Source organism: Haemorhous mexicanus, chromosome 10 (genome assembly GCF_027477595.1).
Source record: "Haemorhous mexicanus isolate bHaeMex1 chromosome 10, bHaeMex1.pri, whole genome shotgun sequence".
Lineage (NCBI taxonomy): Eukaryota > Metazoa > Chordata > Aves > Passeriformes > Fringillidae > Haemorhous > Haemorhous mexicanus.
In genome coordinates, this window is record NC_082350.1 from 12,440,871 (window position 1) to 12,461,956 (window position 21,086).

Sequence of the window (21,086 nt, forward strand, 5' to 3'; positions counted from 1 at the left end):
TGTGCCATTGCTGGGCTGGGGCTCTCTGCAGTCTCACAGCTGCTTGTAAGGACAGGCACAGGTCTGTAAAACCAGAACCTGCACACACTGAGACCAAGGGCAAAGCAAGAAAGCTGGGAAAGAGTGGAAATTAGAGTGTGGGTTAAGAGCTGAGTGCATCCTGAAGCACGAGTGCCTCTCTGCTGGGCTCCCCCTGCCTCCTGCAGCAGGGGCTGTGTGTACCCACCTGTGTGGGCACTGCACACAACTGCATTTTGCACACATTTCCTTAGCATGGGCATCAGAAATCAGTGCTGAACCAAAGCCTGGAGAAAATTTCTTAACCAACAGAATATTTCTGCTGCTGGACTTGGAGTTTAAAATAGTATTTTGAAAGGAGGAGAGTTAGAGCTATTTCAGAGGAAACTGAAAGACAAAGGCAACATCGAAACTGGTTAAGCCAGGCAACTAAAGGGCAATGTCAGCACAGTGCTAATAAAGTAAATGCAGTTATAAAACACAGCTTTGAACTTTTGAAGCCACAAGAAAGGCTCCATGATTTTTTTCCATAATAACAGCTTCCACAAAAGCCTTTTACAGAAATTAAGTGACAAAGATTTAACTAATAAAAGTTTCAAGATTAAACTTCGCCTTCTCACAACAGTGCAATTAAACAATTTCCATGTGAAACTCAGAACCCATGAAAAAATATCCATGAAAAAATGCTAGTGACAGAACTAAAAATGCTTGATGATTTTTATTGGAATATATATGTTGGTGAATTAATTATCTTTCCTCCATCAGTTCCTATTTTGTTAAGAATTAGTTACATTTCCCAACAATTTTCTATTTTTCCCTTAAATTGAAACTTTACTGTGGTTCCACTCTCTTCCTCCTTCTCTGCCTCTGTCCATTTAAAATTCCTTACCATGGCTAACACCACCATCTGTGGTGTTCAATAATTAAGTCTTTTATTTCAGATATTTTATATATTACAGCAGAAAAGAGCAATGAAACACTCTTCAGGGTAACTACCAGGAGAGACTCTGCTGTCCATCATCACATTTGCAGCATGCAAAAAAGACACATGCCAATTATTTTTGTCTGGACATACAGTCTGTTCCTATGCCTGAGAAATGGAAATTACCTTTGGTGCAGCACCTGAGGCTCTGAAAGATATGAGTGTTTCCTTTACAAATCTACTTTTTGTGTGTAATGTATAATCAATTGTTCAGTTGCTGAAACATAGCATCCTTGTGGTCTGTGAGGAGTGCATTTTAAAACAGCCCTTACTTGGAAGTAACTGGATTAGGAAATCTGTACCTCCAGTAGCAGGCAAGTGATCAGCAATCCTCCTCCTCTGCTTGCATTTTTCTGCAGTATTCATGCCACATCTTTAAGAGCTTGTTGAGTCTAACCCCAGGCAGCAGCTCAGACTCTCAGTCTGCTCCCTCCCTCTCTCCTTCCTCCTTGGTGGGATGGGGGAGAGAATGAGGCAAGGGTAAGAGTGAGAAACCTTCTTCCTCCTGCTTCTCTGACAGCCCTGGGGTCAGCTGTCCTGGCACCCTCAGCCCCTTTGCTGGTGGGCTGAGGAGCAGAAAATCCCTTGGCTCTGTGTAAGTGCTTCTCAGGGATACCTGAAATATCCCTGAATTCCCAGGGCTCTTTCCAGCACCACATCAGCTACTGTGAAGAAAATTAATGCTACCCTTGCCCAAACCAGTACAGAGCTGTTAAGGGACAAAATGGACTTTCATTCCACCTGACATCTGATTTCACTGATGAAAAGGAATGCCACCCTTTTGTTCAGTTCATGTACCACTGTTTTTATTCACTGGCCTGAAGAATTTGGCAGTAGACAGGATGCAAAGTTGTATAATTAGTAAGACAAAGATGCAGATATTAATACACAGAAATGGTTTGATTGTGTGGCTGATATTAAAAAGTAACATGCTGGCTCCAGAGAACTCAGTAAAAATATAACTCTTGCCTTCAAAAGGCTTTGAACAATTTTGCAAACAAAGCAGCATGGGCTGCTTTACCACTCCATTAAGCATTTTTCTTCTCCTGATTTTCCCTGACATTAATTAGAGTGCTGGATTTCAGAGGTGACAACCTCAAGAACATTAAAACAATCAAGGTCACAGAAACTTTGTTCTTTTGAATCACACTATACAATAGATTGCTGTGGAGGTAAACTATATCCATTTATAAATTTTGCCTAAACTTCTGTGTGGACTTTAATGGAGGCCCTGGGTACATAATTGGCTGTGATTGTATAATTTCTTTCCTGGCATTAACAAAAAAGCAGTTGGATCACACATCTTTCTACCTGGCACTGGGATATGGCTGTGCCAAAGTGTACATGTGGGTGCACTAAACAAGATGACTTATTTTTTTTTGTAAGTATAAAGGTGGATGCAACCTACTGGCCCTGTTCTTGGTTTACTATTGATAATTGGTCTCAATTATAGATAATTGAGAAAAAGGAGAAGGGCCCAGGATATGGAGTGTGTGCAGAGGAGCAGAGGCTGGTAATCACAAGGCACTGCCTCCTTCCTTCCTTGCACTTACTGTTATCTTTGGTCCCATAGCTGGCCAGAAAATAGGGGGATTAATAGAGAGATATTAATAGGGATGGGATAATGCAGGGAAGAAAGAATGAGGACTTGAGCCTGATCTGTTATGTCTTTGTCTGGAAGAATTATTCACTGTCACTACAGAATTGTTCTTAAAGATGAAACAATCTCCAATATAGCAACAGGCTTTTAGGAGCTTTATGTATGATGTCATGCCTAAAATAAGCCTTGCATTTTACCCACTCTAGAGGCATATTATAAATTGCTTTTATTTCATTAAATGCAATACTTACCTGTAAGCCCAGCAGCTTCTGCTGATAAGAAAGCACTCCAGGATAGGAGGAAAAACAGACCTGTCTCCAACATAGGAAACTCACACAGCTTTGTGAATTTTGTCAAGTGCTAAAAGATTACTAAGGAAAAATAAAAACCCAACTGTTTTGTAAGCTAAAATTACCCCCAATCTGAGAAAGGATGAAAGAAAGCAAGCAAGCTCCCCCACCATACTCATCTAAACATATTGAATTTGGGAAGAACTGCACAGCTTCTGACTTATCTCAAGGAGCAAAATCCAGAACAGATTTTAAAGTCAGCTATTTTAAGTACTTTTGTGGAGTTTGAATTAATACCTAGTTGGTTGCATTTGAAATTCTTTTTCTTAGGAAAAAAGAAAAGAAAGTAATTTTGTCCAGTTTTATAAACAAACTGGCATTTGTTTACATTTGTGTGAATGCAATAAAGATCAAAATTACTGATCATTCTACAGTAGCATTTTATATGAACTGCAAAACACTAGAAAAAATGCAGGGCAACAGAAAGACCTTTAATTTCCAGCTTAGTTAAACTGATGGGCTTGTTGGTCACACTGACACAGTGTACTGTTTCCCTTGTAGTTTTGTATAATTGCTGCTAGCCCAGAGTTCAGAAATAAGTTCTGTTCTTAATAAATTAATGTTTGAGTCTCAATACACTTCAAAACACTTTCCTTAAAATACGATTATTTGCAAATAGGGTGATAAAGTCCTGCCTAATGATAAATGAAAAAAAAAGAAATTTGTAGATTCTGACAAATGACATTTCCTGTTAATTTATGATTTATCTGTTTGTTTACAAACACTTGAGCCTAGAGTGAAAAGCTTCAGGCTCAAACTAAAGATGGTCACTCTCAGATATCACATATTTTTTCCAACATATGTAGATTTGCTCTCTGAAAACAAACCATAAAGGATATTAAAGCTGTGACAACAGCATAAGAAGATCCCATGGCAAATGATCCAGCAAAGATCCCCAGAAAAATTCCCACTGACTGGAAGAAAGCTGCAGCATCAAAAGCATTAGGATTCTCCTTAGGACTGTAAATGGAAATAGAGCTGAAAAGAAAACAAAGGGATGGGGGAGAGGGAGGGAAAAAGGAATAACAAATTCAATCACATTGTAACAATTTTGGAATCAATAATTGCAAATGATGTTTTAGGCACTCAAAATGCAAAACAAGACTTCTCTGGGCTAATAGCAGATGAGAGCAAAGCAGATGGAGACTGGGGAGAACCAATTTGTTTTCAAGGTATCACACTGGAAATAGTCTACTGCCAGTCAGCAACACTTTTATACTAGAAGTGCCATAAACAATATTGTTTCCAGGCCAACAAAACCTTAAAAGGTGGTCGGTGGAAAAGAAAACTGCAGGGAAGATAGATAACTTTGAATTATTTATTGGCCATATGTCCTCAGAGCAGTTACATATTCACAAATATCCTTGATAAAAAGTGCAGCTTTGTGGCTGAGGTTCAAATGGGTGACACAAATCACAGCAGGTACCACACATGCAGCAGCAATTTTGTCACAAGCCACTGAGCACTTTCCTTCTTGGTGTAACCCTTCAAAACCAGGGCTGGAGCCGTGGCAGGAGTTCAGCAGTAGGAAGCTTGTGGACAGAATGAAACTTGTCCCACAGAAAGGAACTGCTGCACTTGTCCAAGGTCATCTCCTGTTTCCCACCCCTGAGTGCAGCCACCACAAGTATTTTGGGATGGGAGAGGATGCCACCAAAGCAAAGGAGCTGTGCACTAAATAATTTGAGTGTCTCAGAGTTGTTACTAGCCAGCAGTCAGTTATTACCCAAAACACCAGTAACTCCATGCATGTATGTCTTTTTTCTTGTTGAAATGTTATGTTGAACAGATACAAAATAGCTCTAAGCCTCACCAACTAATTAAGAAACATTTTACATCTTTGTGTTCTATTGCTTTGAGTACTGTTTTGAGTACTTTTATGATCCTTGTCAAAGAAAGTGTGCTGAGCTTGGCTTTGGATTCCAGAATGTGCCTTGGATTGCTGGAAAATGCTTGGTATTTTAAGAATTAAAATTTTAGAATTTTTTAAAAGTTGTGAATACTTTAAGCTTTTGGATATTAAGAATGCAATCCTTGCAGTCTGATGATTTTCATTTGGAAATAAGGCTTAGGCTTGAAGTTCTGTATAAAGGATTTTCTAAACAGATTCAGTGAAATAACATGAAGATGTGAAAACAGATCTCATGCTTTCAGTCTGCAGAAAGGCACAAGGATTCTCAGGGCATCTGGTGGAGCACCACAAATATGAGGGGGGAATGCTCATGTACTGCAACAGAAGTAACTAAGCACTACAATCTGTTATCTCCAGTAATGCTGAATAACACCACCACCAAATGGTGAGATGGTTTCTAGTGGAAGGTGCTGTTGATACAAGGACACAGAACTCTGGCAGCAGAGGAACTGGTGATCAGTAGCATGTTGCTGTCTAAATTTTCTGTCCTTTTCCAACTGTGGCTTTCTTAGACCAGGGGATCAGTTATAATTCTTTGTTTCTCTTGCCTAGAAACTCATAGGTGTGTCTTGACAGCAAAGCAGCCACTTGGTTCTTTGATGTTTGTCCCAGCCAAGTACAAAGACTGCAGCTGCTGCTCTGTTTTGCTTGGTGAATTATAAATCAGGAAATGATCTTTTGTGCCACTGGTGTTCTGGCCTGCAATGAGTGGTGAGTTCAGAGAGGTCCTAAAATCAAGGAAAATGGTTCTGTTAGAATGATGAGCTCTGACCATCACAGGGATGCTCAGTAACAAAACAGGTCTTGACAAGGAGTGAGAATTTATTAGTCAAATGTAAGCCATAGTCAGTAAATGTTTTTTTTTTTTTTTTTTTAAAGTATGTTAATCCTAGGGCAAGAAAAGTTGGCTTTATTCAGACTTGGTAGGGTTACCATTTGCCCTTCAATCTACCAGCAGATTTCAGGGATGAAGAAAACTAGAAGAAAGCATCCTATTCTTAATGTAGTTATTTCAGGAACAAGTATGAAGTGACTCATTCTCACTGAAAAGTTTTTCTACTCAGTGTGCCCCCCATGATTCTTTAAAAGCACCATAACATGACATATGCTCATTATACTACTGGGGTTTCTGATCTGAATCTTTCCAGAACTCCTGTCTCCCTGCAGTTCAAAGAATATCTACTTCTATTTTTCATTTCACATTATTCTCTACTAGAGCTATTTATTTTTCTGGATATGTTTCTTTTTAGCACTAACTTTTAATCCTTTCAAGCATCCAAAATACACAGTAATTTACCTGAGGTTTTCTATATAAGGTGCAATTTAACAGAATAGGATCTTAATCTGTTTATTCCACTACTTCCTGCCAAACCAATTATTTGACCTAAAAACAAAATTGCAAAGTTTAACACTGGAGAGAACCATAATTAAAATTATAGTGCCTCTAGTCTTCTTCCTTTTCCTTGGAGAGCAATTCAAGAGGCCTGCTGGCATGACTTGCCCTCTATCTGCTCTCTGTACAAAGGGGATGATTGCATTTCATTAATAAGCAGTGTGGGTTTGATACTAAATTTCAAACTGTTTTTAGGTTTTAGAGGCTGAACGAGTTTAAGAAAAAAAAAAAAACAAACCAGTTTATTTCTGTAAATTTGTATCAGAGGTGGATTAAGGGAGTCCTCAAAGCAAATGCAGCAGAAAAATGTTTTCAGAGACTGATAAAGGATCAGACTTCATGGCAAAGGCCTGCTTTATGTGCCAGCCAGAATGAGACAGAGTGCAGGGATAGGAATGAGAGATTTTTGTTGGCTCCTCACTGAATACTCAATATATGGATCTCACAGACTCCTGTCCCTGTCCCTACTACCTGTGTGTGTGTGAGCGTGGTAACCTCTGCCTCTCCTTCTGGCTGGAATAATACTTCACCTCCTGGCTGGGTTCATAAGGATTAGCCAGCACTTTCTATATTAGACAGCTATTTAAGAGATCTGTTTGTATTTCCAGTTTTTCTGTGTTTCCTTGAGCCAACAACACTGGACAGGCTCAAGTGCTTTCACAGCTTTCAAAAAAGGAAATACAGGCAATATTTATTTATGCAATATATTGCAAGTTGGGGTGGTAGTTTTTTCTTGGAGCAGACAGAAGGATTAACAGTTTGTGTCAGTTGTACCACGCTAAGCTTTCCACTTCCCTCCCCTCATCTGCTGAGATCACTTTAGGATGAAAGCTCAGCATGACAAACACTTTCATTCTACACAATTTATAGGGATTTAATTCTAAAAGTCTGCATTACAGATGGGCTTTTGCAATAGAAAGCATCCAGTCCACTCACATTTCCTGTTACATTTTAAGTGATTACTTTTTACATCTTCATTTATTCAAAAGATCTTTTTCTTCCTGTTAGTTTTAGTTCCTCCAGCCTGTGAGTACAGCACAATGTACTTTCCTTGGAAAAAAGAAATAAAATAGAAAGCACTTAGCATTGCAGCAAAGATTTTCCAGTAATTCATGCAAGTTTTTTGAGGAAAAATCTGTTGTTGAGGTTAAATCTTGTATCCTACTTTTGTTTCTGTCCAAACCTGATGTGCAGAGGGCTAATGTGGCAGCATCAAATAAAGAGATGCTAATCAGCCTTAACTAGCAGAACAGCATAAAGATTCTTTGTTTTGATATAAGCCAAAGTGAAGCAACACCTGTATCAGATGAATTTTAGAAAAATGCATTATGCTGGAGAAAATACACTCAAGCATCAGAAGGAAAATGCGTGTGAATAGCAGAAAATTTCTAATAGAATTATGTAGAGTCAGTTATTAGAAATAACCAGCAAACAGACTGGTTTATTCCTGGTTTTTTGACCAACATGAAAATAATAATTGAAGAGGAACATTTCTTTCCCCTTGTCAAGCCACAGGGCTTCCTTTAGCCAGGTGCCCTTCTTCCTCCTTGGCCTTCATCACGTGCCATGTCACACTGCAGAGGAGAGAATCAGGAACAATGTGAGAAAAGAAAAAAATACCTGAAAATATGGGAAGGTCAGATGTTCCCTAAAATGCCTTCATTGAATAAAGTGGGATCTCCCTCAGGTGATAAACAATTATAGAACTACATGGTGATTTCATCAGCTGCTAATTAGGAAAAATAAAGCAGGCCAGCAAAAAAGTATTCTAGAGTTCAAGGTTATTTTTAAGAGGGAAAGAAGGTTATTTTTCCTGAAATTACAATTATGCAGAAAAAGCAAGGTCACTACAGCATGTTGGAAAACTTGGATCTTTCAGAGAAGTGGATGGAATCAAACAGTTTCTGCTCCCACACAAGTTTTTGGCTATATACTTTTCCTAAAAGTGTTGGAAGGAAGCCAAAGCATCAGAGCTGTAATTTACCCCCAAAATGTGTTTGAACTAAGAGCCAGATGTGAAAGTCCATGCGTGGCACCAGCCACCCACACCTTCTCTTGCAAGCTGGTAGAGCCTGCTCAGGCTCCTCACAAAAGATCTCCTCCCACAGGAGGAACAAGCAGATGAACTATAAAGGTAAAAACAACTGGGGAAGTTTGGGATGTGACTGTGCCAAGCCAATGAAAGCATGTATGAAGCAGAGGTTTGCAGGCAGCTAAGGCAAAGCAAAGACACACCAGGGCAGGAGGGCTTAAGGACTAGCAGAGGCAGCAAATTTTAACAGTTTTGAAACAAATATGCAGAGGTCTTCTAGATAAAAATTTCAAACAACAAACAAATGCATTTTTCAGATGTGTTAAAAAAGTGATCAGTACATTGAAAGAACATGGAGGAGTCTTTTGTACATCTCTCTGTATAAATGAATCTGTCTCCATGGAATTTATTCCAGCCAATATTTGCAAAGTTTTGGACATTTAAGGTTCCTGAAGCTGAGACTTTGCTGAAATATAGATATTAAGCTTTCTATTTATATAGAGCTTTATTTATATAGAGCTTTATATAACAGATAAAAAAAATAAAAGGAATGAAAAAAGAAAGGTACTGGTAGCTGAATTACTGCCCAAGTGGCCAGTGTTTGAACCTTCATTATGGATACCCAAAATTTTATTCTCCTTGGCAATACAGCAGGTCATGGTTTTTATTCCACTCATAGCCTGGTTTCTTCACTGCTAGTATTAGTACTACTATTATTGTTTTTAATTCTAGAAAAAGGTCTGGCAGTGGTTTATAGAAACTATTTTCTCTCTGGACTTATACTCTGTTTCTTTTTCTCTGTGCCATGGCTTATTTTCTTCCTCTGTTTTACTTTAAACCAAGATAACACTTACTGTTGTTGTATATGAGCTTTTATTGCTTTTACACTGGGAACTATTTTCAGTCTTCTTCTGTGTCCAAGCCTGAGCTGACACACAGCAGCAGCAGCAGCTTGTCAGAGAAAACAACAAATAGTTTGTGTTGTTCCAGGTAAACTTTCCCTAATGCAGATCTTAGTTGTCATCCACCCCCAAACACCAGGGACTGCAGAAAATCTGTCATCCTCCCTCCTTCTCTGTCTCCCAACCCATCATCCTTAGGAAGTCTGCTCTACCTCCCATGGGAGCCTTGGAAGCCATCTCTCCTGGTGATCCCATTCTTGCCCTCAAATTCCACACCTGGGCCACAAAAGGTCCTGGTATCTCACCCACCTGCATGGGGCTGAGCTCAGCTTCCCTGGTGCCCAGGGACAACTCTGCCAGTCCCTGCTGCCAGAGGTGCTGGACACCCTGCATCCTTCTGAGCCTGCTCAGAGCTTGCTCACTACAGGGCTGCAGTCACTTTGGCTTGCAGAAAGGAGATGTGAGATGAGAGTTTTGACAATGATTAAGGACCTAATGGGCCTGCAGGCAGAGCAATTTCAAGTCTAACATCATCTCTGATCTGGTGTGGAGCTTCTCTGCCCCAGTGCACCTGAGAAATGGTGTGCACTGTCATCTGTACAAGTATCTTAGCTTCTCATTACCTTGTTCTAACCTGGTTGTATCTTTGACAGAAAGAAATCCTGATGAACAGCAACATGGGCTTAAAATCTCTGTAAAAGAAAATTAAGGGTTTAACAGTAAAATTTGTTCCCATATCTCTGAGGCTTGGCATAGGAATATTTCATTCTCAAATGACTGCTATTGCTTCTAAATGCCTAATTTTCATAAATCTATTTGGAAATATCACAGTCACAGTGACAACTCTTTCCTGTCCCATATCTTTAAGAGGAATGAAGCACATCAGCAGAAAACAGATGGCTGATAGTGGGCTGTCTGTGACAGCATGTGCTGCATTCTGTGTTATCCCTCTGACTGCCCTTATTTATGAGCTGATCATATCCAAAGGCACATCATTTACACATTTCTGTGCCTGCAAATATGATCCTTTCTCATTTGGATATCAGAACTGTAATCCAGCTCACTGTTTAATTTCCATTCTTTTTAAACCTTGCATGAAGAGGAAAGGCCTGTGTCTGTCTAGAGCAGCTTGAAGTCTGTCCCCCCAGTTAGGGAGCTTTCAGTGGCTTCAGCAACTGGGAAGATGCACATAGTGCTAAGAAAGTAGAAACAAAGAATCAACAACCAAGAAAGAGATAAATATATTTATTGTACTAATACAAAGAGCTGGATTTCTCCCTGCCTGGCATCTCTCTGTAATCACTTATGTTTATGCAAATAGAACAAGGTAGAACAGTACTGTAAAAAATATGCATTTTTTCTGCAAAGAAAACATGACTGTAAAAGTTACAACCCATCAACCCTCTGAGTAAACAAGAAATAATGAACAAGTTAAAAATTCTTCAGTCAGTATTTAGAAGGAAAAATGAAATAGTTTTCTGTGTTATTTGAACCAAATCTGCTGCATGATGCTAATTGTGCCATAAGGGAGTTAGATGTGCTGTAGGTGTTAAGACTGCTGCTAATGTTGTTTCATGAGCCCGAGCAATCTTTTTGCCTCCCTACCTCTGACATCTGACTTAGGAGCTCTTGTCCCCTCCCAGCTCTTGCAGTACTAAATTTACATTCTTCTTCATTATTCACCTTTGTGTTATCTTTAAATTTTTTACTTGAGCCACTCATCTCCAAAGTTACTTAAAGAGCTGAAAAATATTTATCAGAAACATTTACACAACCTTCTCCCTATGTGACAGTTTTTCCCATTAGTGCAGGATGATGAGACCCTGGAATAAGGATTTTCTGTGAAAATGATGTATCATTCTTGAAAACCAAAAATTGAATTAATGTGCAATTGCAAGTGTTCTGTGAGCATAAGCAAGAGTTTAATGTGCTCCTGGAGGCCTCATTCGATCCACACCTCAGGTTTATTTGTACAAAAGTGGCAGAATGTGATACTATGGGACTTCATTTACTCTACAAGCAGAGTGCAAAGAATAAATAGCAGATCATGTTCACAAGACACTGACTGATGTGTCCATGAGGGGTAGGGAAGGTGATTATTGGAAGAATGGGTAATTAACCTCCCCCCCACCTTTTTTCCACTAAAATTTTTGGGATGACCCAAGGATGAGGTAACAAAGCCTTCCAACTACACTAGTCTTTCACAGTGACTTTGTTCCTGCAAACAAATGTTACATTTACCTATGTCAATTGAACCCCACCTGCCTGGTGACAAAATGCTGTGGGCTGCTGGCTGCCTGCACAGAGCAGAGCGATGGAACGCTGCAGCAGATGACCAGAAATCACTGGGATTTACTGTCACCCTGCTCTAGAGGAGAAACTGCCTCCAATTACACCAACAGTGAGCAGTGTCTGAGGTAACTCCACTGATTCAGTGCAGTTGGTATAGGTGTGCATTGGTCTTACAGAAAAAGCAGGATATGACCCAAACACTTCAAGGAAGGCTTTAAGCAGCTTGGTTAGCCATGAAAAATCCTTCCTCTTATGGGCAACTAGCAGAGATTGAATGGAAAGAGTTTCCACTAAATCTTTATTAAATAGTAATTTTCTTATAATCAAACAGCCCATGATTTTGTTCAGAAGCAGTTTAAGTCTGAAACAATTGAAAATGATGTATAGTTTATACCAGACAGTATTGCCTTCATTTAGGCTTTGACTCATCCTCATAACACCGCAGGAGAACCCACTAGACCTGTGAGCACTGTGAGATACCCAGGGATGAAAGCAGCATTTCCTTTGTAGTAACAGCTGCTTCTTATCCTTCACAAATGCATAGTCCTAGCCAGCTCACCCTCCTCCAGGCTTTAAACCAACTTGTCCCTGAGACTGAGTGGTTAAACAGTACTACAGTGCACTGTAATCTCTGAAATCCCCTTGAATGAATGTGGACCAAGGAGTGAGGGGCAATGGCACATTGCTTAGCTGATCAATGGAAGAGCATATACAGCAGGGTCTTGTTTAATACTCAAAGGACTTTTTTATTCTGTGACCTCTGCTGATGAAAATCTGATGTGTTCAAGGGTGGTGCACCCTCCTGTCTCTTCACAGAGAACACTCCAGATTCCTGTCTGTGCTCAGCTCAATACTCCCAGAGACAGGGAGAGGAGGCTCTAGGTGCCCAGTCCTGCTCACCTCGAGGAAAGCAGGCTGTCCTCTCTCTGCTTCTCCTCTTGTCAGTGGGACAGCAAAGGACCCCATTCTCACCACTGCTCTGCCCAGCCTCAGCTGTCCCATGTCACTGCTTGAAGTGTAACAGGGGAGTAAAGCTTACCTAGGAATGTTAAAGAGGAGGGAAAGAATTGGGAGCATACTGCTGGGAAGATGCTACAAAGAGTTGAAAAGTTAAGTGAGAGAGCAGGAGAAAGAAAACTATCTTTGTGATTTCTACCAGATGTCAGTTTTATATTCTACCAGCCATATATTCTACCAGATTTCATTATAAAAATATAATGTACTAATTATATGCTTTCATAGATTTTTCTCAGGCGCGAGGTGTAATTTTGTTTTTTCTTCTGTTTTTCATGTTATTTCCCTAAAATAAACTGTGACCCAAAAGTAATCTCATGAAGGCAGACTATATAATAATTATGTTTGCAACAAACCTAGAGCTTAGTAAGTATGGGTACTCTTTGTCTTTTAAGAGAGTTTTATGCTACTGTTTGTGTTTAAATCATTACATCCTAGACACAGCACAGTGTGCTGCTAGAGGATGCAGGTAGTCCCTGGAGCAGCTGGAAAATCCACTGCCAGAACTGTAGTGTGCCACAGTATCTGGCTGTGCCAAATTTCTGGCCTATCAACAGCCTTGGGCTTTTTCACTTGCAGAATGTTTTTGTCAGAGGTCTAGAAAGGAGCCCCTGGTCTACTGTCTTCACTGAACTTCAGCATCTTTAGGAGCTTCTGAACAGAGCAGGACACTGTGCAGCCTGATGCTGAATGTAGTTGATAAAGATAAGGTACACAGAATGCCACCAAAATTAGGGTGGAAGGACAAGGAAAGTATATCCAAAGTTTTTTCTATTTCAGTGTTCTCCCTCACTCTGCCTAAGACTCTCTAATGTGTAATAAATAGGAAGAAATGTGGTCTTTGCTATGTGGTATATCACCCTTGTATAGCCAGTGCATGCAAAACAGATTCTTTCATAGTCAGAAGGGGGTGAAATGAGAAAAATCTGCAGTTCATATAGCTTTTTAATATCTGGAGTACAATTTGTCTATCTCCTACCCAGATTCTTAGAGAGATTAAAAAGCCAAATTAATGCTCCAAGAAATATTGTTAATAGATGCAAACAAAATGGCCCACGTGATTTCTAATGTGCCCAGACCATGCATTAGATGACCCCTTCCCTGTCCTGACTTGGAACAACCTAACCCTGAGGTTGTGCCAAACATCTCTCTTTAGCCACATTTTCCTCAGGAAAACAGTTCCCTTCTCTCAGGTGACTCAGTGCAGGGGATGTGGAGGGCAGGACAGCTCACTTGGAACTGCTCTGTGTTAGCCCTGCAAGCTGCCTGTGGAGTTTTCCTTTGCACTCATCAGTAGCACTCCTCAAGGATGGCTCACATAATTTTTTCCCCCAGTGGAGACACACCCTGTGCTCTCAGTTGTCAGTTTCTGTGCTGCAGTTGAGAACATAGCTGCTGTGGGAATGGGATTTTCAGAGCTCCACAGCCCTATCGATTTTTCCACGTGCCCACCACACAGCTGATAATTTTTGCCTCTTGCTAATCTGGATTTGAGATGAGCCAGTAATCTAAAGAAGAAAATCTTTTTAATCTCCTGAGCTGTTCAATCCCACCTACATTTCATTATTGAAAATATTTTCTATATTTTTCTTTTAAAAAATGGAATAGCTAGGGAAAAATGACTCAGGCATTGTCTGAATGAAATGCTGTCCTGCATGATAGCACAGTTTCTCTCACAAATATTAGTTCCACTTCTATTGCTTTATAATAAATGGTTGCAGCTGTTGCCATGGCAATTTTAATTTTTAAAAATGTATCCAGCTGAAGACAAGAAATGCAGCTGTTGTTATGAGAAAGTCTGAAATAAATCCAGATGTGAATTGTATGATCTAGTGTTGGCAGTAATAATGTCAGAAACAAAACATGTTACATATTTTGTTTTCTTGATATACTGGAGTTGAGGATGGGGATTTAGGGATATTCTGAATTGTAAGTCTCTGCTTCTGATCCAAATATAGCAAATAAAAGGAATGAAATTTCACCTTAGGGAAAGGCACTTCACTTGTAGAAAAGCTGGTCAGCCTTGCATAGAGAATGGCAGCAATATTCCTGTAGGAGAAAGTTGGGCCTCAAGCTCTCCTCTACCTTTCTGCTAATATGCTGACATTTTATTTTTTACAGTTTATAAAAAGAAAGATCCCAGCCACGGTAGAAATCTTAAAATTGCAATATTACCTATTGTTTAATACTTTATCACTCTCTAGCCTGGAGTTCTTTGACCTGTTATACCTTTAATGTTTGAACATTCAAACAAAATTACTGGACAGTGCTCTACAATCCAGCAAGTCCCAAATCATGCACTAATAGTCATCCACTGGAAACACCCACTGTGCTGGGCAGGTAAATAGGCCATGGAAATCTCTTTTGGGAAAAAAAATATTTAAAGACAGAATTTCTGAGAAGGTGATAGAAGAATAGGTCCAGACTTATTTGAAAGTGAAGTTTCCCTCTGGTAAGTGCTGACTGAGGAGCAGTAGCTCTCAGCAGGAGCAGAGAGGTGTTGAGGGCAGCCTGTGCAGTGTGACAGGGAGCAGCACCTGGGCCGAGAGGCGCCTTCACATCCATCTTGTACCTTTTCTCCTTGCCTTGGAACTGCAAAGGCTGCTCTGCCTGGAGCCCTTGGAAACTGCAGCTGGCTCTCCACAGCCTGGGGGTTCGTTTCAGCAGCTTGGGGCTGCTGAGAGCAGAGGCAGGGCTGCTGAACCTTGTGGAAATTGGTTCGCTCAAGCGTGAAGTCAGTGCTGATTACGGCACCTGCCAATAGCTCCTGGCAATCTGCAGGATTGCTGAACTTCACTCATGGTAAAATTAAACAAAGAGAGGGAATCACCACTTAGGCAGGGAAGTTGATGGCGATAGAATTTCAGTCTCAAATTCTAAGGCAATCAAAACAGCAAAACCTTCTTTTTATCCTTAAGGATTACAGCAAGAAGAGAAAACAAGAAAACACACAAAAATATACACTCAGACACTCATTCTGTTTCTCTGACTTCCATCTTTGGGGATATTTTACTCAAAATAACTGGAAGTCTGTATTTCTTTATCCTTTGTTCAGGAATTTTGAATGATAAGTCACCTTTAAGCCTTGCTACTTAAACACATGCTACTTGAAGGAAATCTAAAAGTTAATGGGAATCTTGAAAATTATCTGGATAATAAAATCCTACCCATCCCAATTTCCTCAATATAAATCACTTGATCAAAGTGACCTAATAGCAAACATATTGGATGAGAGGTTTTGCTTTGATAAGAAGGAATTATTTGTAAGTACACATGCTAAGGCTTTTGGACATGCAGCTGCCAGCTGATTGTGAATCATTTCTCAGTGCTAAGACTGAAAGAGTTAAGGAACATCTTCCTTTGTTGAAATGAAGGTATATGCTATTGGCCTATCCAATGCACTGGGAAAAACCTCACAGAAATTATAGGCAGCCAAACAGATAATTTTTCTTTCTGGCTTTGTAAAGACTCCATTGATTTACAGATAAAGATGTAGTATAGCACATTCATTTCCACCACTTAGTTTAAAAATAAATACTTTCCCTAGACAGGAAGTTCTATGAGGCTTAAACACAGCTATTAATAAGAGGAAAATTATTCTGCCTAGCTTCATTACCCTGATAATTACTAGATGTAGGAGTCTTGCCTCAGAAACTTTTGCATTCACTTCACTCTAACAATGCTCAGTGAAAACACTCTCCAAGCTATGGACTAAGTCCTGCTAATGCTAGAAATAAAATGTAAAACTGTGAACATCCTATAATGAGAGTTTAGAAATACCTTTCACCTTGCTCTCTAGGAATAAAAGCACTGTAATAAAGAAGATGTACACTGTTAAATGGTTCAGGAGGCTGATATATTTCTTCAGGAATATTTTCATCTAGCTGTAACCTTTTCCCAGTGTGTCTGAGGCAGGAACAGCAGCCTGCTAGGCACTCCATTATTCTCATTTCTCTCACTATTGCTTCTGGCTGTGCTTGCTACAGATCAGTAGAACAATGTGGAAAGAAAAACAGGTTGACTTCTTTTAAGTGAAAATAAAGTAAACTTTCAGTGAATAGGGATACAAAATTAAAATGCTTTTAAGTCTAAAAAAATGCTTTTAAGAGTATTACTTTTGTGAGATTTTGCAATGGAGAAATTACTAAGGGGAAAATGTGAGTGTCAGTTTATTCAATGTATTGTTGGGATCTTACTTTGTTCAAAGTTTTAATCATATTTAAACCTTCCTTTTCAAAATCCAAATTCTAGCATCACTATGTCTCCCCAGAAACGTGCTGAAATTTCATTAGGAATCCAAATAACATACACATATGCACATTACATTCAGAATATGTAGATCTTTATAATTAGGAATTAGTTAGGGAAGATCAATGCTGCAAATGCATTAAGAGCAAACTGATAAAAAGAGTGGATGTCTTTCCTTGGTACCATGGTCTTCACAGGGAATGTTCCTAAGTCCCATTGCCCTGAACACAGCAGAAATGAACGAGCTCTGTCACACTGACCTCTCTCAGGGCCACTTCCACAACTGCTGCCCTGAGTGTTCTCTGTCCCTGTCACAGCTTGTGACTTTGCCAAAATGTCCCCATTGAGACTACATTGCCATGCTGTATTTGCAATTTCCATGAAGATTTTTTTTTCTCTCTCTCTCTTCTTTCCCCTCGCCCCCCCTTTGAACTGGCATTCTGCAGAGCCATTATAGAGAGACTACCTCAGTGCTTATCTTGGACAGAAACCTTACAGCCACATCATTACAGAGCTTTTCACTGTACCCCTTTGAAATTCAGACTTGTCATTTCCAAGGGGAGGAAAGAGGAAATGATCCATCTGTTTCCTATATATCTTTCACCCTTGTGAAAATGTAACAAAGTTATGCAAATTTTTAAAGATTTCCAAAATGTTTAGTTGACAAATCTCAGGCAGGATCTGATAAACTTCATCAACTAAAAATCTTTCAAGATCTCATTTATTTAGGCACATACCATCTAAAACTTAAATATGTGCCTTTTCCCCTTGCAACTGCTGGTCCCCAGACTCAGCCAGCTGCTGTCCCCAGTGCTGTGACTGTCACATCATGACTGTCACATCACCCCTCTTGTCCTCATGATGTCCTCTGTTTGTCACAACAAATAAGAAGGACAGTGAATAATAAGAAGGATAGTGAAGAGGTGCTTGCACCAGGAATGAAGTCAGGGTCTCTCTCACCTTTAGGGTATGAAGGAGGTTGGAGTTTACAGTCCTAGATTATCTCTAGAAATAATTTCTTGTTATCTTAGGTGGGAGACCTAGGGACTGGAGAGTGCCACAGAAATGGTGGAGCTGGTCATGCAGGTCAGGGCAATGGGTAGAGGGACATGGAGATGGTGACCATTGTCTTTTGGAAAGACAAGGGAGAGGAAGACTGATACCAGTATTAAAAAGCAAGTGGAAACAAGGAGAGAGCGGAGTTTTGTTACCATTGGAATAAATCCCAAGAACAGAAATTTGCTGAGTCTCAGCATTGAGGCAGCTGTGAAGTGCAGTAACTGGAGGTTTGCAGTCACTCCTGCTGTGCCTGGCACTGAAGGAAGGCAGCTGATGCTACTGTTATCAATTATTCTCTTTGCTCAAGTGACAGAAGTATATCCTGAAACCATTAAAGTTTCTACTCCAAAAGGTGAAACATGCACACTGAAATCATGTCTTGGGTATGGGGAGAGGGGGGTTGCTGTGTAGATAAAAAAAAAAAAACCTTAAAAATTACATTTAATTAAAATGTTTACAAAAGGTACCTCTCAATTCCTCCTTTGTAAGATATGAAAATTTTGGGGCATTATGTAACTAGTGAGTGTCTGATAACATTTGCATTATTTTGATGTGCTTTGTGGACAGTTCCTCATGCATATATATATATATATATATATGTGTGTGTGTGTATTCACATGCAAAAGAATTTCATGAAGACTTGTGTCAGTTCTAACAGCCTCAGTAGTTTAAGGATTTGAGCCTTAAAAGATCAAGGCTTGCAGGAGAAAGCAATTTACCTGATATTGTTGGTAAAAAATATAGGTGCTTAGAGCAGGTCAGAATGCTTAATTTCAAATGGAACTGTAGCACAGAGGTTCTGCAGTGGTTCAGAGAGGGATCACAAGAGACATCAGGCTTTCCCAGTGTGCCTGGGTAGCCACTGGAAATAGTCCATTCTCCCACAACAGGAATGGGTTCTTTGTTCATGTAATCATAGCCTGATCTCCAAGGAACAACAGCACTTTATGGAGTATCCTGTTGTGACAAACTCTCTGTCTCTCTGAGATAGCTGTGCTCTCCAGCACTGTATTTCTGGGAGGGATTTGGGCAGTGAATAGGAACTGGTGGCTACCTTGCAAATGAAATGGCAGAAAGGACTCCCTCACCTTTCTGACACTCACTCCTCCTCTGTCTTCTCTGCCAGGAGACATGATAATTTATTGCAAGAGCCAGACACACTCTTACATACAGTATTTCATCCAGAGAAGATGAAATCAGCTTTCTTTTGGAACACTTCAAGGGAAAGAATATCAATACTATCATTTTAAAATAAAAGGGAGTTGTCTCTGTAAGTAGAATTAGACTCTGTATGTAATTATCTTGCTCTCAGGAAAAATCTGTCTTATTCACTAGAAAAAGGTTATTTGGACAAGAAAAAACATCTGAAGAGCTCAAAACCCAGGCTGGCTGGTACCACAATGTACTTCAGTTCTGAAGAGTTCCCAACAGAAATCTTTGAAATGAAGAAGCTTGGATGCCAGTTTGGTCATTTGCAGGGAAAGTGTAGCTAAATATTTGCAACTTGGGTGTGATTTGCAAGGACTGCAAGCAGCACTCTTAATTCTGAACTTAAAACTTCTCTGTCTGTTTGTGTATAAGTGGATGGAGATACCTGCAGCTCCTCTGGTTTGATTGGGTCTGACAAGCACAGACATTCCCAGCTGATTTGAGCTAAGCTCTATCTTCACACATCCCTCAGGGCAATCTCCATAACGTTGCTCACTGAAATCTACTCCAGCTTAGCACTCTGCACCTGAGGCTGCCTGTTCAAATGAACTGCACAGACAAAGCAGGGCCAGTTAGAGACCTGTGGGGGGCTGACCCTGGCTGGGTGACAGGTGCCCACCCAGCCACTCCATTGCCCCCTCCTCTGCAGGATAGGGTGGGAGGAAGAAAATAAGATGGAAAAAAGCTCAGGAGTGAAGATAAAGGCACATTACTAAAGCAAAAGCTGTGTGTGAAAGCAATGGAAAGCAAAAGTTTCATTCTCTGCTTCCCATTGGTGGGTGATGCCCAGCCATGTATGTGGAGCTGTTGCTCTGGAATAGAAATGCAGTAACCTTTATCTGCCCATTCCTCCTTTCTCTTAGCTTTTATTGCTGAGTACATCATATGGTACAGAATATCCCTTTGGTCAGTTTGGGTCAGCTGAGCTGCCTGTGTCCTCTCCAAGTCATTGTCCACCTCCTACCAGTGGGATGCTGGAGAGACAGAGCTGCTGCTGGGCCAGCACTGCACCAAAACACTGCTGGGCTCTCAGCAGGGCACAGCACAGCTCTGTGAGGGCTGCTGGGGGAAATGAGCCCCAGCTCACACACACCCAGCAGCACAGAGAGTAAGACCTTTAGCATATATTAACTTGATCCTAAGTAAAATTTTAATGTGGCACTAATATTGGAAAAAGGGTTATGAAAAACTGAAATGTGAAAAAAACTGAGGAGTGAGAGCTACTTCCTGAAAATATTCTCTTCTGAGTGCCCATTTTCATACTGAAATTCTGGCTTTAAGAAGCATTACAGAAATTCAACAGCCTTTTTTCCTCTGATTTAAGTATAACACTGGACTGTACAGTAAAGCTCATGGAGGAGAAAAGAAAGGAAGTTTTGTTAAGCAAAGACACAAACATTTTATGTGGGATTTCCTCTATTCTGGGAGAGAAGCTCTTTTAAAGTTCCTGCTAATAGCAAGTTTGGTTAGCTTCCCAGTGCTCACATCTCCTGTTCCAGATGGTCAGTGACGTGAAACTCTAATTATCATCAACAAAATAAGCTGGGACTAAACCCTTCCTCAAAGGTAAAAAGAGCAGATGGACAACCCAAATTTCATTATTAGAGAAATAATAGAGAAAAGGACTCCTCATCTACCTTTCAAAATCACTCGCTAATGTGATGCACAATTAACTCCTTGCTCTATTAATATATAAATTACTGTTATTTGACTGTTTAAATGGATGCTTGTTATATAAACCTTTCCAACAATATTTGGAATAGCAGCCAAATCCTTCTTGTCTAAGGGGAACCATAAGTGAAATGATTGGGCTGAGCTTCCAACCAGCATTTTGTTTGCTTTCAGGTTTTCAGGGGATTCTATTTTATTCTCCTCCACAATGTTACAGACATCTCTCCTCAGGAATCTTTGTGGGAATAAAATCACAAATAGCATTTATCTGGATTGAGGCAAGGCCTCTATCCAGAGATTCAGTTAGTCATTTGTCCAGAATTGTGGCTCCCAGACATTGAAATCCCTAAATATTGGTCAAGGATTCCAAGTCATGCAGGTCAGTGCCATGGAGCAGCTCTCCC

The 21,086-nt window shown here is 40.1% G+C and overlaps 1 protein-coding gene across 2 annotated transcripts in view; it reads right to left on the reverse strand.

The window, feature by feature from the left end:
- Positions 1-21,086, reverse strand: part of SLC9A9 (solute carrier family 9 member A9) — a 174,133-nt gene that overhangs the window by 100,836 nt on the left and 52,211 nt on the right. For both annotated transcript variants that reach the window (XM_059855398.1, XM_059855399.1), the window contains exons 7-8: positions 3,790-3,928; positions 2,852-2,957 (exon numbers count right to left, since the gene is read on the reverse strand). In XM_059855398.1, coding sequence (XP_059711381.1) covers positions 2,852-2,957; positions 3,790-3,928 — 245 coding nt within the window. The remainder of the gene's footprint in view (positions 1-2,851; positions 2,958-3,789; positions 3,929-21,086) is intronic.